Source organism: Hakea prostrata, chromosome 9, assembly GCF_041222555.1.
Source record: "Hakea prostrata isolate BN-2017 chromosome 9, UWA_Hpros_2, whole genome shotgun sequence".
NCBI lineage: Eukaryota > Viridiplantae > Streptophyta > Magnoliopsida > Proteales > Proteaceae > Hakea > Hakea prostrata.
In genome coordinates, this window is record NC_142608.1 from 21,201,374 (window position 1) to 21,218,273 (window position 16,900).

The 16,900-nt window shown below is 37.7% G+C and overlaps 2 protein-coding genes across 2 annotated transcripts; one reads left to right on the top strand and one right to left on the bottom strand.

Annotated features, from left to right (window-relative positions):
• The first annotated feature begins 5,748 nt into the window (after positions 1-5,748).
• On the top strand, positions 5,749-14,634 carry LOC149004986 (kinase C substrate, heavy chain-like protein). Its single transcript, XM_089168394.1, has 5 exons — positions 5,749-6,027; positions 6,127-6,240; positions 11,366-11,461; positions 13,990-14,169; positions 14,242-14,634. The coding sequence occupies exons 1-5, from the start codon at positions 5,889-5,891 to the stop codon at positions 14,349-14,351; spliced, it is 639 nt and encodes a 212-aa protein (XP_089024520.1). The 5' UTR covers positions 5,749-5,888; the 3' UTR covers positions 14,352-14,634.
• Positions 14,635-15,653: 1,019 nt separating this feature from the next.
• Positions 15,654-16,493, bottom strand: LOC149004987 (Integrase-type DNA-binding superfamily protein). Its single transcript, XM_089168393.1, has one exon. The coding sequence runs from the start codon at positions 16,491-16,493 to the stop codon at positions 15,654-15,656; it is 840 nt and encodes a 279-aa protein (XP_089024519.1).
• Positions 16,494-16,900: the final 407 nt, after the last annotated feature.

Here is a 16,900-nt window from a genome sequence, read left to right on the forward strand (position 1 = left end):
GGTTTGGGAAAACACCAATGTCTATATGATTTATACAAGAATCTAGATATGCCAAAATAGGGACATGAGCAATCGACCACTAGTTGTACTTCAGGTGTTGAAAAAAGTCCACTATTTCTTGCAAGTTGCACAAGATGTTTGCTAACTTGACTAGAGAAGAGTGGGCTTGATCTATTCCTGTATGAAGAGCAATGATAGTAGCTTTAATGATGTCACCGCTTTCTAAGCTTCTTGTGCTAATATATTGCAATTGTCCTCCCCAAAATAAACACACACTCCATCCTGCAATGTTTAGTTGTGGGTTAAGTACCCTTGCACATAATAAAATGGGAGATTAAAATTCATTAGTGAAGCACATATTTTGACAAAAACAAGTGAGTGTGGTCATTACATCTATTGTGCCAACATTGGTTATGGATGACTCAATGGCTTTTTTTGGCATTTGGTGAAGGGTGCCACTCCATAAGGAAATGCAATGTATGATTTTTAGAGGGTTGGGTGTGTGATTATTGAAAAGTTTTTGGTTTCTCTCCTGCCATACATAATAACATGTGATTATAAACACAGAGATTAACTATTGTTTTGAAGTCTTATCAAGGGTAGGGATTGATAGGAAGGTGGCGCACAATTATAAAAAAGATTGTTGCATGAATCATCCATATGCAATCCTAATGGGCGTCCATTCATAGGAAATGAAAATGTGCCTAGTTGACTCTGCATCATTTTCGCAGAGAACACACTTGAGTTGTGATGTTGTCCATTGTGCAAGAACATAATTAGTTGGAAGTCCTTATAAGAGTCACCAAAAGAAGGTTTTGAATTTAGGGTGTAGGGGCAACTTCCAGAAGAACTTCCACCATGAGCAAAGAGAGGCATTTCGACCATGAATTCTTTGTTTTAACAACTCCTTTGCTGCCATCTTGGCAGTAAAACTTTCATAGTCAGATAAAGGTGATTGCCAAGAGTCATTACTCAGGGAAAGATGTAGAGTTGTGAGAAAAGTAATGTGAAATTGATTGTGGGTAAGAAGATACTAGCCTTTGCAGATTTGAGTTTGCTACTTGTGTGATCATAGCATTTCTCACCCAGACTTCATAGTTATGTGGTTTCTGAGATTTGAGTGAAAGTTTGTTGGTTGCTATGAAGCGATATCCATGGGTCGAATCAAACAAATGTTTCTCTTCCATTGCCAATTTTCCTTGCCACCATTTTCTTAGAAGTTTGGGTGAGACTTCATAGTTATGCATCCTAGACTCCAGCAAATTAGCTCATACCCAAATAAGGGGGAAGACCCGCCAAATGAAAGCATGGCACAAAACAAGAGGTCATCCAAGAAAATAAACAGCAGACACTTAAAATATATCTAATGTTGGTATCCAGCTTATCAACATCCAATCAAATATCCCAAAATAAAGTCCTCAACTCACAAGGTTGCCCTAAAAAAATACAAGTTTCATAACTGAGATAGTAAATTCTTGGGATTGATTTTCATTCCTATCCGAAAATAATGTAGATAATGGAAGGTTGTGAATTGCGATGTATAGTTAGGAACTGTTATTTAAATCGCTGGGAACTATTTAGCTACAACATCTACTGGAATTTCTATCTTCTCCAGGTAACCTTATGTGTTGTTTGAAGTTAATCATAAGGAAAACTATTTGAATTGATTCAAGAATTAATTAGCATAACTACAGAGGATAAGAAAACATGCATAAAAAAAGAGAGGAAACGAGTGGATAAACATCATCTTCTCTACCTTTCTCTTCAACTGCCAACTTTATCTCTCTTATATGTGTAATATTATTAAATGGTGAAATAGATAAAAATGCAACCTTCAATGACATATTAGCACTTCAAACAAGCAAGCAGAGAGATGAAAATGCTCCTGGAAATTTTCAAGATCTGATATTATTATTAGACAACTCAAAAGCATACAGTGATGGGCTTTAAATGCCTTGTCTCTTCAACAACTCAAATCAAAAAATTCCATAAAGAGAAATTATTCTACAATTTTATACCTTGTCTTATATGAGGATTAAATACCTTGCTGCATGTTGGAAATATGATGTCAAGGGCTATCGTATAATACATAAAACAGAATAACAAATATTGAGTATAGAACTTACCTATTTCAAATGGCATAAATTGTCTCCTTGCCAAAAAAACACTGTTGTGCACATCCATCAAGTGCTACTCGAACAAAGTTGGTGGAGTTGAGACGTGTCGGTGGTAGCCAACACTTTCTTTAAAGTATTTAAATGCCCCGAGTAGTGCACACAGGTTCTAAGTGCGTTTTCATCCCCCCAAGATCAATCAACTCCTCCATTGCAGACGGTGCACTCCGTAGCAATGAACTAAAGGATCCGAAAGCTACATTCACCAATCCATTTTTGACATAGTTTTTAAAACAACATTTACTAAGGAATAACAACCCCTCTCTTGCCTTTATATAGGAGAGTAAAAGACATCACTAAGGGTTGTCTCCAAGAAACACATCCCTTCTTTTAATGCTTGTTTGTTAGCTACCAAACTAGCCTCTCAAGAGAAACACCTAAAATGAAAACTTCAAATCTCCAAATAAAACTGCTAAAATTACAACAGTGCAGAGAAGTGATTTAGTCTAGATCAAAGGAATTATAGGAACTATGGCAGGCTAAAGATAACCTTAAAGGAAGTGGTTAAAAATGATATGTATTGGTTAGGCCTCGTATCTTGTATGACCTCAAATAGAGCTGATTGGAAGGCAAGGATCCATATAGCTGACCCCTTTTATGGTTGTAGTGCATAATTTAAAACTACTAATGGAGATCTGTTGTGGAGCGTGTGAACAACAATTGAATCTCTAGAAATCTTCCATGGTGTTTAGCCTCGACACACTTTCACCGTTTAAAAACATTGCATCTAAAACCATGAAGATTCCCTTCAACAACATCACTTGAAAGTACCCTAGTCAGCCCGGCTAGTTTCAAATTTCAAAAGTTGAGAAATTTAGATAGATCGGAGAAAAAACTAATAAGAGGTTGCAAAGTGGAACTCAATGTTACTATCATCTACAACAAAAGAGATTTTGCCCAAGGCAGTGGGTCTTTCAATTAACACTTATGCTGCTAGCCACTTCGACCTACCCCAATCATACCATGAAAATATTTGAGAGGCAGCAACAAAGTTTTTTGAGGAGGTGGAGAACACTCACAGAAGATTTGTTGAATTTCTTTGGAACATTTGTGGAAGGCTAAGGATTGTTGGATGGGGGAAACTTAAGAGAATTTGGGAAGCACAACAATAGGGAAGTTAGCATGGAATTTCTTCACCCAACCGGACTCCTTATGGGGTTATTAGATCAAAAGGACATATTTCCCTATATTAATTTCTTGGAGACCACTGTAGGTTGCAATCCATTGTGGGCATGGAAGAGCATGTTGAAGGCACAATTCCATCACAGAGCATACATCAACATTTGGGCAGACAATTGGCTTCCAAATAGACCAAACAGAAAGCCACAATTCCATCACGTAGATAGACTTTAACTCTATAAAGTCTCTGAACTTACTGATCAAGGAACTTGCATATAGAAGGAAGATACTTTAGCCTTGATGTTTCTCTGGAGGATGCCCAATCAATCAGAAGTGTAAAGCTTGAAGATTCTTAGGTCTAAAGTCTAGCAGCAAAATGGAAATACTCAGTGAAAACTTACCAGAAACTATGTAATTTAGAGGATGAAGTTGACAACAACTAGCATCCTCTTCTTCTACAAGTCATTCTTAGCCAATTTGGAATTGCAAAGCTATGCTGAAGGTCAAGATTTGCTTTGGAGGTTCTGCTCTAATGGACTTGCAACGAGTGATAATTTGATCTAAAGGAATGTTCATGTTCACCCTCATTATAAATGTTTTGGAGTTGAGGAATTGATAGACAATGTGTTCTTAGACTGCTCTTTCGCATGAGTTGTGTGGTTTGGTTCCAAATTGTTTTTCGTCCCATTGAGACATTCGAGGTTGCAGTCATGTCTTTACAGTTTCATGGCTCAAAGGTAAATCAGAGGGAACTAGAAGAAGCTAAAGTAATCTAGTAGGTTTTGTGGGTTCACTTGCTAGAGGATATTGACTGCCCAAAATGATTCATATTTCATTGGAAAGAATTGGTCCTCAGTGGACAAAAGCACTCAAACCCACTGGATCGGGAGGAACACATAGCTATAGGAACCCAACCTACAAATTTAGAAGATGGAGATCCGCAATCACTTGATGATCCTAAATGGAATCCTCCTCACCATAACTCTGTCAAGCTTACTTTGGATGTAGCCTTCATAGAAGACAAAACCAGCCTAGCCTTCATTGTTAGAGATTGGGAAGGTTGACCTTTGGCAAAGGCATCTTTACAAGATGTTGAGAGCTCCAATGCTAGTAGGGAGGCCCCTATTTTAGGGTGGGGCTTCAGGAATGCATAGAAGCAGGGTGGCAATAATTCTGAGCTCATCAATTTTGTTCAATGCACAGAAGAAGATGGCCATGGGAAATTAAACCCATGTTACAATGTATCCTTCTTCTCTCTATGGGTTTCTAGATCAGTTATTCTCATCATGTTTCGAGAGAACCCAACATAGTGGTAGGTTCCTTGTCTTGGATACCCTTTCCTTCTCCATCTAGTAGGGTCTAGGCTCCATCTGATCCTTGGTTGTCTAATATTTGTAACCAAAACTTTTAGCGCTAGTCTTGCATGAATATATAGACCAATCTTTACAAAAACTAAAAAGGATCATCAAACATATAAAAGCAAGCGAAAAAAATGCCATTGGGTTACATATATATATAACCTTAAATGGAGATTAGACTTTTCTTCTTCCTCACACTCATTCCTATTCTAAATAATTCTAGAGAGCCAGAGAGCTCTACCCTCCCAGAGAGAGAGAGAGAGAGAGAGAGAGAGAGAGAGAGAGAGAGAAGATGAAGAGTGAGGCTACGAGAGACAGAGCGAAGACGGAGAGAGCAAAAGAGAGAGAAGATGGAGAGCAGAGAGAGGTTGCGAGAGATAAAGAGAAGACGAAGTGAGCGAGAGAGAGCAAGATTCGTGTCTTCAAACAGTCCAACAAGATAAGCCTACATTGCCTCCTACAATGCCAAAATTACAAGTTAGGGATGATGACGACCACGAAGAAGGAAAATAAATTTATCCTCAGCTTCAAACCATGGTTTGAGGTTTTCTTCCTCTCTTCCGGCATCCAACAACACCAGCATCCACAGAACTCATACCGCTTGTAGAGAAAACTTTGATTTTTGCCGAGATTTCGCCGGTTTAGTGATTTATTGCGAGATATCGTTGATATCTTAGTGATACTTGGACTGTATGTGTTAGAAAAAAATTTGCCAAATGCCAAAATGACCAAAATTTGGCAAATTTTGGCCATTTGTTTTTTATGCTCATAACCCACCCATGACTGGACGCACAACAATAGGCCTCAACAAGAGTCCGGATCACCGACCTCGACGGGGAGCACAAAGTGCTCCCCGACGCTTCCCGACCACATATATCAGTGGGGCCCACGGGCTCGTGTTTTGCAGACTGATAGCCAGTCCATTTATGACAAGATTGATATTCATTTCATTGTCAATGTTTGATATGTATCTCAATATCATATTAAAGGGTTAAGATTTATTCATAGGTCATGTCAAATTAATTTATTTTTAATTTAATTTTATCTTTTTGATGTGATTTACTAATTGAACTCAACCTTTGATGTAATCATATCACACATCCAGAGAAATGTACCGGATAAAATTCCCGTGCCTCTTGCCAAGCCCAAGCTACCTACTGCAGAATTGCATAGACTGATCAAATGTGCATCGCGCTTGACGGACCTCAACGGAAAAGGGGGAAGAAGTCAACAAACCATGGCAGGTGCCAGGCGGGGAACGACGATGGAAACGAGCTTCTCCAACATCATCTCCGTCGTCTCCTTCTGCTTGCTTATTGTTTCCTCTTCTGCTTCTCCGCTCACAAGTACTCCTTTCCTCGGAATTAACCCACAAGGTTCTTCCTTCATATCTCTTCTCGTAAGTTCGCCTAAGCAGAAGTTAGAGACCAGGCCTCGCGTTTCCCCTAATTTCAAGTAATCTTTTGTCAATTCAGAGTTGAGTTATTTCAAGTCAGAGGTGATCAAATGTAAGGACGGATCCAAATCTTTGCCGAGGGACAGGCTTAATGATGGTTATTGCGACTGTGTCGATGGGACTGACGAACCAGGTTAGTTGTTAAAATCCTGATCTCACTCCATCACAACATTTATAGCTGCAATGTTTGGATTCTGTTACTTCTGTTTTTCGTATTAATTTGTATAGGAAGTAATTTTAGCTAGAATCTGGTTTTGAATTATCATTACCCAGAGAGAATGCAGTTCGAATGACCATTACACCAGCGTATCTTTTGCCTTTTTTCGATATGCATACAATTGACTTCCCATTTCTTGGACCTCTCTCACTGTTGCGTTGTTTTAGAGGTCCTTGTTTCATCTCAAGTTAGAAAATGGAATGACATGTGCTACCAATACCATTGCATTTTACCATCCTTTTGTAGCCTATGTTATTTAATAAGATTAGTTTAGTTGTCAATGACGATGGCGTTGTAGCAATTTCTATGCGTCCAAGAAAGTTGTACTTGGCAAGTAGTTAATTTTAGTAAAGTTTCTTCAATCACCTTATCATGTATTTAATGGGTCAAATCTCATGGCATTTAATTACAATGGACTGTCAGGATATTCAGTCATTGTTCCTGTGAGCCCAGGATCAAGGTCAACTAAAGTTGTGGAAAAGTGCTGGCAAGTTCTTGATGGATTTTCTCTTTCTTGGTTAACAAAATAGACAGAAAGTTTATCCCCTGAGGTATAGGTTGACCGGTAGAGGATGGTGTGCAATGACATATTCCCCAGTTTGAGTCCCTTGACTTTCCACGCGCCTAGGGGTTTGTATAACACGGGTTTTACCCCTTGCTTGAACCATAAGGCCAGGCTGGTCAGAAAAGGAAGAGGACACACTGCATTGTTCAGGTGTCAATCTTTGGGTTGTAATTCAATTGTGAGCATTACCTTGTGTTCTCATTGTCCCTAAAAGACTTTGTTTAAAGAGGAAAAAGGTGTGAGATAGTTAAAATTGCACGACCCATATGAAGTATAAAGTAAAGTAAGGAAAAGCGAGGGAAAAGTTAAATATGTGGGCTCCACTTTTTTTAAGCATTGGGTGGAAAAAGTGAGTGCCACGTTAGCAGACAAGCTTCTTAATTTAAGGAAGCTTATCTGCTCCCACCCAATGAACCAAATGAACTCAACTTTTGGGATTTCATTGTAAATAGTACACTTTTCCCACCTCTTTTTGTCCAGTCCATTTTATTCCTTCTAACAAATAGTTTCTAATGATTTTAATGATCTCAGACATGTAAAAAATAACCGGGTTCTTCATTTCTTTATGATTTTGACCCTCCTAAGATTTATATTGGACTTATCGTATGCAAGTACGAGAGAGTAGGACAGACATGAATATGAGCCCTCCTGACCTGTCATGTGGCAGATATGTGGTGCAACTCTGCTGGTTTGTACGGTTGTACCTACTTCACCTTTGGTGTTGACCAAAAATGGGGTCTTTAATATAAAATTTTTTGAGGGTTAGGAGAGTTATCAGTGGTCTGGTTGCAGGGTTATTTAGAAGTTATGTTGCTAATTAGATTCCATTCATTATCCTAGAATTGGTGGGTATTGTGTTGTACTTTCTGTTTTCAGTTTATGCTATTTTCTAAGGAGTCCTAGAAGGATTAGGATAATCTGACACTTCAGCAGGTTAGTGTCAGTATAAGATTTGTCTTCAGATCAATTAACTATGCAGCGTCTTTTTTTTTCTTTTTTTTTTGGGCATGCTTCTCAGTAACAGCTATTGGCTCGTTGCAGCTTCAAGGGAACACTTGAAGAAAGGACTATGATCTTGCCATCCTTGAAAATGTAGTTTTGTGAATTTCCTTGTTTGCTGGAATATCAAAGTTTACAACTCTTTCAAACTCTACCGCACTCCTACTTTGTGATTCTATCTGAAAATGAGGTCATATGTAGAGATGTAAACTGAGCCACTTCTGTACATACATGAAGCTATCCATATTATAATTTGATGATCCTAATCAATATCCGACTTCAGTTACATATTCATTGGATACAAATCATAAATTTCTGAATTCAAAGTCGAAATGGTATCGGACATCCTAGATCTTCAAGAATCCCACCTGAAAACATCAATAGTTTGAAGAGAGAGAGAGAGAATGCAATTTTTCTTGTTGTGTTTCAGATTCAGGACCAAATCTACATCTTACTTCTTAATTCACAGATCTATCCTCTTTCTACTTCACTTTTCCTCCTCAGATTTGATGGCTGTCTTCCCACAGCCTCAGATCTGATAGTAGTTTTTGGATGGAGCTTCAAATCTGATAGTTATCTAACCCACAATTGCGGATCTGAGATATTCTTCAGAGCTACAAGAGGGATGCCACCGCAAGTTACTCCATGCTCCACCCAACAGCAGCACCTTCTTCATACAAAAAAGTTTCCATGTTCACAAAGAAACTCTATACTCAATTTCTTTTGTCCATCCTCTATTGCTTGCTCTTCCACCTCCCTTCTCCCTCTTAAATGGTAGCTGTATAACTGGTTTGGATTGCTTTTAGATGAAGTAATGCCAAAGAGGTGAGAATACTGATGCTAAATCTTCAAACTGTTATCTCATCACACACACTCTCCTTTTAAGAAAAAGGAGAACCCTAAAGCTTCCAGACCCTAAAAAGAATTTTTTTATTATTAAATAGTGAAAGTAAATAGACTACTGTTAAAAGAAAATTTTTATTATTAAATAGTGAAAGTAAATAGACTACTGTTAAAAGAAAATTTTTATTATTAAATAGTGAAAGTAAATAGACTACTGTTTTATTTTACATTTTTACCAAAAGAGAGAAAGTATAAAATGATAAAAATCTACTAAAAATTCTTAAAAAGTCATGTTGGGGGACCCTACCCTGACTCTACCTTTCCCATTAGATATATGTTTTATGAACCTGTAACATTATATAAATAAAGGGTGAACCTGATGCTAGAGGCTTCTGCACAATCAGAGTCTCGGGGGGGGGGGGGGGGGGGAGTCTTCCTATGCAACCCTACTGCAAATTTTTTTTTTGCTGAGAGGCTGTCTCAGTGCCTTGACCTCAGACTGCAACTATGTTCCAATAGCCATTTCGCCAAGGCCCGCGAGATTACATAAATATTGTATATGAGTTTGCAACTTGATGTTGGATATAAATGGAGCAGGTACTATTTGATTGAATACAAGGATATCCCACTTCTTATCTGTTTAGTTTTTTGGATGAATATGTAGTTTTTGGATAATGATTTTGGAATGTGAATGCTACTAAAAGGTATCTAATATGGCCTCAAGTAGGGCCAATTGGCAGGCAAGGATCCATGTGGCTGACCACATTTAGTTGGGAAAAGGTTTGTTGTTGTCATTGTTGTTGAATGCTCCTAAATGGATACAAATTCTGATATGTCTTTCTAAAAATAAAACCCAATTATTAGCAAAAGGAAGATCCTATGGTTAATTTTGTAAGCAGCAGAAGATTGTTCATAGAATTCATTCTTAACATTGGTGAGGTTGATCGACTGATGTACCCTCAAGTGAATAAGGGTTGGTTCTTCCAAGATCTTACAATGAAGCAACCCAAAGCCAGATTTTGAACTAGGTTGTAGAGGGATATTTTGGGTATTCCAATGGTTGGATTTAAATTAAACTTTAAGGGATTGTTGTGCAGGTCCTAAAGAGGATATGGTGTGAAAATTGGCTGTCTGATGGCTGGTTTAAGTGTCCTAAATTTTGTAGGAGTTTGAATCCTAGTAGACTTATGGTTCATTCATGGGTCTAGAGGACTCAAATGGAGCTACAACTCAGGGGTAATGTAGACCTAATATGGTGAAAGTTTCCTCCAAGTTTGTGTCAATTTCAATGGTCAGATTGGTGTAGATCTAACTTGAAAATTTTTGATGTCTAGGGGAATCCACAAATTCAAGAAAAATACAGAAAAGGTGAGAGGAAAGGGGAATGGGGTATGCTGGCTGCTTCTTACATGGATGTAGGAGTTCTGTCTTGAATTGTGGAGGACATGGAATGACTTGAGAAGGTTGAATTCAGTCATAAAGTTCCCTGCTTGGCTTCACAAGTGACCTTATTCTCATGCTGTTCAGGGTCCCTTACCAACGCTGAGAAGTAGAACACTATTCTTGATGGAACAGCAAAGCTAACACAAGCATGAGCTTAAGAGCTGAATTTATTGATTTAAATCTGTGAACTATTACATGCTTAGGGGCTCATTTATAGCCTTGCAATTAAATTCGTAGTTGTACTTGAATAGAAAACTAAATTGAAATACAACTCTAATAATAAGTACTAGTCTAATAAGGACTATTTAATTTATGTGTATCAGGTCATTGATAAGGACTAATGTGTATTAGTTTCCCTGATAAGGTCTATTTACTTAATGTGTATCAGGTTCCTGATAAGGTCTGTCTAATCAATGTGTATTACCGTACTGCTCTTAAGTACACATGACATAATTTGAACCAAATAAATAATCTATTTCCATACTTGGCCTGGACACTGAATTTATGGGCCAATAGAAGAGACTTTATGACCACATACACGTCTGAAACAAAGGCCCAAACCCTATATTGACCAATGATCAACCCTAGGTTGAATTTTGAGTAGAATAGGCCAATTGTATGCTGGACCTGCATCATCAACTTTCTTCAAATAGTCTGAGGGATACTGAATAGGGCAGAAGACCACAGTGTCTCTCACTGCATTGTTATTGACATTGGAGGGTTTTTTTTTGAAGAAAGTTGATGACTTAGTATTGAATTCTTCTTTTTGTTGAGAGGTCTATGTGGGTTATACATGGTATAATTAGGAAGAAGGGCCATAACCTAGTCCATAACCTACTATTTTTGTGTTTTAGTTGGGGGCCAATCCTCACCTTCAGCATTTTATGAATGAAGTGTTTGCTTTCAGACTTGGAACATGTCTTAACACTTACTGACCAAGCTTTTACTCTCACCCAAGCTACGGCTCCTTAATAAAAAATAAATCTTTGTCAGAGTTCTACATTTAAAACCTTGATGTATGTATTGTCTGAAAGTGGTTAATGCACATAGTTCGCATTTTTCATTAGATAAGTCCATTTTGAGTATATCATGTATTCTCATTGTGTACTTAACTCGATGTCTGAGCTATTTAATGTCATTATTGGTCAGTAGGTCCTCATGGAATGTTAATCTTTTAATCATTCAATGTAGGTACTTCGGCCTGTCCTGCTGGTAGATTTTACTGCAAAAATTCTGGAAACAATCCTCAGTCGTTGTTTTCTTCCCAAGTAAATGACCATTTTTGTGGTAAGGATTCAAAAGAATGAATTGTACCTTCTATTTTACAAGTTCTTATTAGGATTACTTGTTGAAGTTCGTAAGTGTATTTTGTTCAAATTAAAGTGTTTGTTGTGCAAACAGCGCATAATTTGATTGGTGTTATCCTCACTCCTCCCTTTACATGTGAGTTAGTCCATATGAAATCATTAAATTTGTGTCACTTCTTCAATTGCCAATATAGAGACATTAACACTGATTGGTAGTTGCTGTCGAAACCAGACCACCTTTGAGTCAGTATAATGAAAGGTGAAATTTATGTAGTGGTATGGGTATCCAGGTGTAATCACAATCAAGTTTATTCTACATCTTGTTGAAGTCTGTGATGCAAAAGTCGACCTCAAACCAGAAATTCAGTGGGAGATTTATTGCAGCGAGGATCAAAAGAATAATGATGAACAAATTCCGCAACTGAAATTTTTATTGATTTTTTCTTTTTCTGTTTATGTACAAAAGAAGAAACATAGAAGAGTAAGATGGGGATATACAAGAAGTGGAGATAGGGATAGTAAGCCTAAAGAAGTCTTCAATCCAGTTGGGTTCAGCAAGGCAAAATAAAGGGATGTGATAGTGGAGGTGAACATCCTTTCTATTCATGGAATGTCCTACATCATATTGGTGATCTTTAATCCCAGATGCTTTCGGTTGATATCAGAAACATGTTATCTGATGCAGGTCCCTGGAAGAATTTATGTGGTTCAAGTATTCATCATAGACCATTAATTTGAGATTGGAGCTTGGGAGCGTGGTATTACAGAACATTAAATTATTCCATCACTTCCCTTTGAATCTTTTTCTGGAGGATTGGTACTCATCGTTTTAGTGTGATTTTGGTTTCTTTTGAAAGTTTGTTGATTCATCTTTCCAATGTAGCCATGATCCTTCAACTTGAAGCTCGATATTGGAAAGTGAAAATCAACTTCCTTGTAAAATGTCAGTCTGTAGCAGGATCGCTGGTTTGAGATGATTGTTAAATTAGTAGATTTACTTGCTTAGGAGAGGGGCTTGGCACTCATACTTTTTGCTAAATTGTAATTAGACTTAAATTAGCAATTCTAGACCTCTAGTAAGGCTTGAAAGGTCAAAAATCATGTAGGGAATCTGAGTGGAATGAACTTTTAGTTTTTTCGTGATGGCTAACAAAATGGTTTTTCTTCAAGTGCTTTGATGGTCAATGATGGGTTTTTCCATGTTGAGGCAAACCCTGTCTTTTTTTACTTTTATTCTGTTCATGGTACTCTTTTTGCTCATTTCCCTACCGGTTTTCTATACTAAGGTGCATCATTTATTCTGGTCTACCTTGTTTCCTGTCTAAGGACTCTTGAGTCTCTACAGAGAATTTATGGCTGGAGCCTACAAGGGGTTTTAGGTCTTAGCATAATGCCTCTGCATACTTAATCCAGAGTCAGTCCAGACCAAATGTTATTCTATATTAATTTGAATGCTCATTTATCTGGATTCAATTGGGCTCCAAAAGATGGGTCATAACTCATAAATCAGATGGGTGTAATCAGGATGGTTTCAGGTCCCTGCAACCTATTGGTGGCACCAGTCCCCATGTGGCAATTTCTGGTCCTCTAAATATGATACATGTTGTGGGTTGTTGCCATGATTGTAGACCCATGGAATCAAGTATCGTATTTTGTAGGTCTGATCTGTATTGATATTGGCATGAGGGAACCACTACTATATAAACAAAACAAAAATAGAAAAGGGAAGAATATGTTGACTGGTGTGAATTTGTGGAGGATGACATACATGATCCCCGTTAATTGTAGTACTTTTTCTTTATTTTCTTTTATTGATTTGTGTGTTGTGGGTAAATGAAATTTGTAAAATAAAGTGTGTAGAAGTATTGCATATAAGTGTATATGTATATGAATTTTATATGAACCAACTCAGAATTCTCCATGGTATTGGACCATGTTAGGATTCTCATCCTTATACATAATCTTTTGGTACCTTGTTTTCCTTTTTATGCTTATATTTTTGTATATTACATGATAGGATGTCTGTATCTTGCATTGTCTGAAGGATTTTCTTGCTTGTCTTTGGCATATCTTGAATGTCTCCAATACGATGTGATACATCTCTTAGAATGACTTTCTTAATAAACTGACAGATATCAACACTTTACATCTTTTATAGATCCACTGACTGGTCCAAGATGTTCAGTATATATTTCATATTTACAGTGGACATCAAAGATCCATGTAATCAACCCCACGTAGCTGATTTTTGATTCTGTTTTGCTGGTTCCTGTTTGTTCACTTTTTTAGGTCTAGATTGGAAAATTGGGTTGTTAAGAAGCTAGAATTTGCGTTGGTATTGTTTGCATCAGCTATTTTATTTCATTGTTCCTTTTCTGTAGTCCCTTTAAGGGCCCATGTAGCAGACCTCATTAAGTTGGTATGAGGTTATGATGGTGGTGGTGTTGCTGTGGTAAACCTGTGTCTCTGTTTTGTTTTTATTCATTCTCTGGATCAACTCCTTCTTAGATTGCTGTGATGGCAGTGATGAGTATGACCATGGCATCAATTGTCCAAACACATGCTTCAAAGATGGGAGCACTTTGCAGGAGAATGATAACAACTTAGTTAGGCCTCATCTGGTTAGTGTTGATGCAAGAGAAGCTAGTGGAAGGATGAGCTTAAATGATCTTGTTCAGAAACTAAAAGGTACTTGTAGCTTTAAAGGATTTTGGCACAGCTTAAACCATATGTAGTTTTTAAATTGACATTTGTGTCCAGAGTTGAAGATGGTAGCGGTGGGAGAAGTGGTTCTTTTCAGCTGTGTGATGGCTTTCCTACTTTTTCGGCGGCGTATCAAGTCTGGAAGAAGAGGAAGAAAATATCATTGAAGGACTCCCTGCCTCGTGATCTAACTCTTTTTCTTTTATGTTGTAAGTTTAGCACCCAATGTTCATACTCATTCAAGCCATTGTAAATTATTCTCATCTGTATGGATCTTGTAAAGGTTATATCTTTCAAGTGGAGTCCCTCTGTGAAATCAAGAGAGTCAGATTGAACTACCTCCATTGTCATACACATTTGAAGTTACTTTTGCAAAAGGATGATAGCTGAGGGTTTTAGGTTTCTCAATGGTGGCAATGAGGACCATAAGTTTGGAAATTAGTTGCTTCAGATTTTGTGTTACAGTCCTCTTTCTGTTCTCTTTGAGGAGGAAGTATTAGAGTATGCATGGAGTAAGCTAGATGGCTTCTCTCACTAAAGCTGTCTCCTTGACAAATTTCTTTGCTCAGTATTTTTTGAATGGATTTGTTCATAGATCAAATGGATCTAATGAAACATGAACAGTTTTTAGATCTTTCCTTACACCACCCTCCCCAAAGAAAAAAATGGGGGAAATAGATAGACCAATAATGGAGCTTGTACTTCACTATGCTCCTTTTGTCAACAGAGTTCATTTTTCAGGCTTGGAACCTTTCTTTTGTATATTTCTTTTCAGAAATTGCATAGAAAGTTTGATTCCCCCAGCAGAATTACAGTCTTTGAGATGTAGCTGCAGGAAAAAGTTGTTCTTAAGCGTATACAATGAACAAGAAGAAATGTTGTCATGCTTAGATTGTTTTAAAGTAAAATCTCATGGCAAAGAAAGTCCGTGAGGGCAGAAAATGAAAAAAAAAAAAAAATCTCGGTTGATTTGAGATGGAAGAGAGGGAGAAAGTGAAGGAGATGACTGTGATAGGATTTCTTTTGAGGTACTACGGCCTTCGACCTTGCAGGAGAATTAAGCAGAGCAAATCAACCAGCCGGATCTGCCGCTGCTTCATCAACAGAGATTCAGAGAGCGCAAGAGAGTAGGAAGAAGTAGTTTCAAAACAAATTAATCCACAACCTAGTACTTGTTACAGATCTTGGGATTGTTTACACATAGTTCATATCTGATGCTGCAAAACCTTGCTGCCCCCAATTTGTTGCCTTGTATATACAAATGATTTTGCTTCAATTTTTTTAGAACAGTGGCATATGAACAACAAAACCTCACTAGATAGATGGCTGCAACAATGAATCTGTTGCATCCAAGCCTTTTCAGCATATGGCTAACAATTTTATACATCATTGTCAAAACTTACAGTATTACACTAATGAAGGGCTATTTGTTTCATTTGTTCCTCAGTTGGGACCCAATCTTTATTTTGTTATGAAGACAACAAATTCTCCAAGTAATCATTCCCTAGGTCCTGAAACTCCAGTACATCAAATTCATTCCATAGCACCTGCTTCTCATTAGCTAGTTTCTTCCTTGCAGGTTGCTCAATTATTGGCGTAGTCTGAACATTCTGTTCCCAGTCTCTAGCAGCTCTTTTTTGTGAATTAGGTATCACTTCCTTCCATCCTGAATACAGGTGATGAGAGTTGCTTTGTTCTGTAACACAATTAGTCTGTGTTGATGTTGAGGAACAATTCACATGATATGCATCTCCCATAGCCTCTGCAACTATCTCCAGTGGAAAATTGAGGTAAGTCCGTGGACCTCTAATCCTCAAAGCAGCTTTATCATAGGCAAGGGCAGCTTCTTCCGCTGTATCAAATGTGCCAAGCCAAATCCGAACTCCTTTTCTTGATGAGTCCCTTATCTCTGCGGCATACTTACCCCATGGTCGCCTCCTCACTCCTCTGTAGTGTCTAGCTACAACCTTTTGAGCTTGGATAGGATTTGGTTTTGGAGTTGAACTAACTGCACTACAATCTGAATCAAGATTGTTGAAGGGTTTGGTATTATTTGTAGGCTGATTTTCATTGAGCAGTTCCTCCCAGCTTTCATCTCCCACAGATATCCATCTCCCTAGACTGGGAAGCCTTTTTAGAACTTCCATTGAATCATCTCTCCCATCTAGATGTGGTAGCTCCTCCCAAATTTGGGAAGACGTGGATGCCTTGTTCAGTTCTCCTCCAGGTGCATTTCCACTGATAAAATTTACCCATACATTCTCTAGGAGTCCATCAGGGGACTCATAGTGCTCCAGTTCAATGGCCATGTCACTGGCATAAAAGTTGTGCACTCTTTGCAAAATGATGAAGAACAGAGATGATTGGTATTTGAGAAATATATAATACCATAGACTGATAGACATCTCTTTGCTTGGAACAGCTTGTCTCTTGTTTATCTTATTCGATGAGTGTGAACTGAGTGAGAAACTTGAGCTTCACACAACATAATTAGCAAGCTTAATTTACGGAGGATACCTGTATTCAAACAATAAAAGAGAGCTGATAAATATCAAATTTTAGGTTCTTTTGCTTACTTGTATGGTACTTCTGATCATTATGAGGTGCATATTATATATATATATATATCCTGTATCATGATAAAATAGATATGGAATGCTAAGAGAATGAGCAGAAATCGAGCTGGATTATTCTCTACTTTTGTTTATTGATTTGT

Coding starts and splice junctions, on each gene's coding strand:
- LOC149004987 (XM_089168393.1), bottom strand. CDS start 16,493: ATGGCCATTGAACTGGAGCACTATGAGTCCCCTGATGGACTCCTAGAG.
- LOC149004986 (XM_089168394.1), top strand. CDS start 5,889: ATGGCAGGTGCCAGGCGGGGAACGACGATGGAAACGAGCTTCTCCAAC. Junction 6,028..6,126: donor CCTCGGAATTAACCCACAAG/GTTCTTCCTTCA, acceptor TTGTCAATTCAG/AGTTGAGTTATTTCAAGTCA. Junction 11,462..13,989: donor AGTAAATGACCATTTTTGTG/GTAAGGATTCAA, acceptor ACTCCTTCTTAG/ATTGCTGTGATGGCAGTGAT.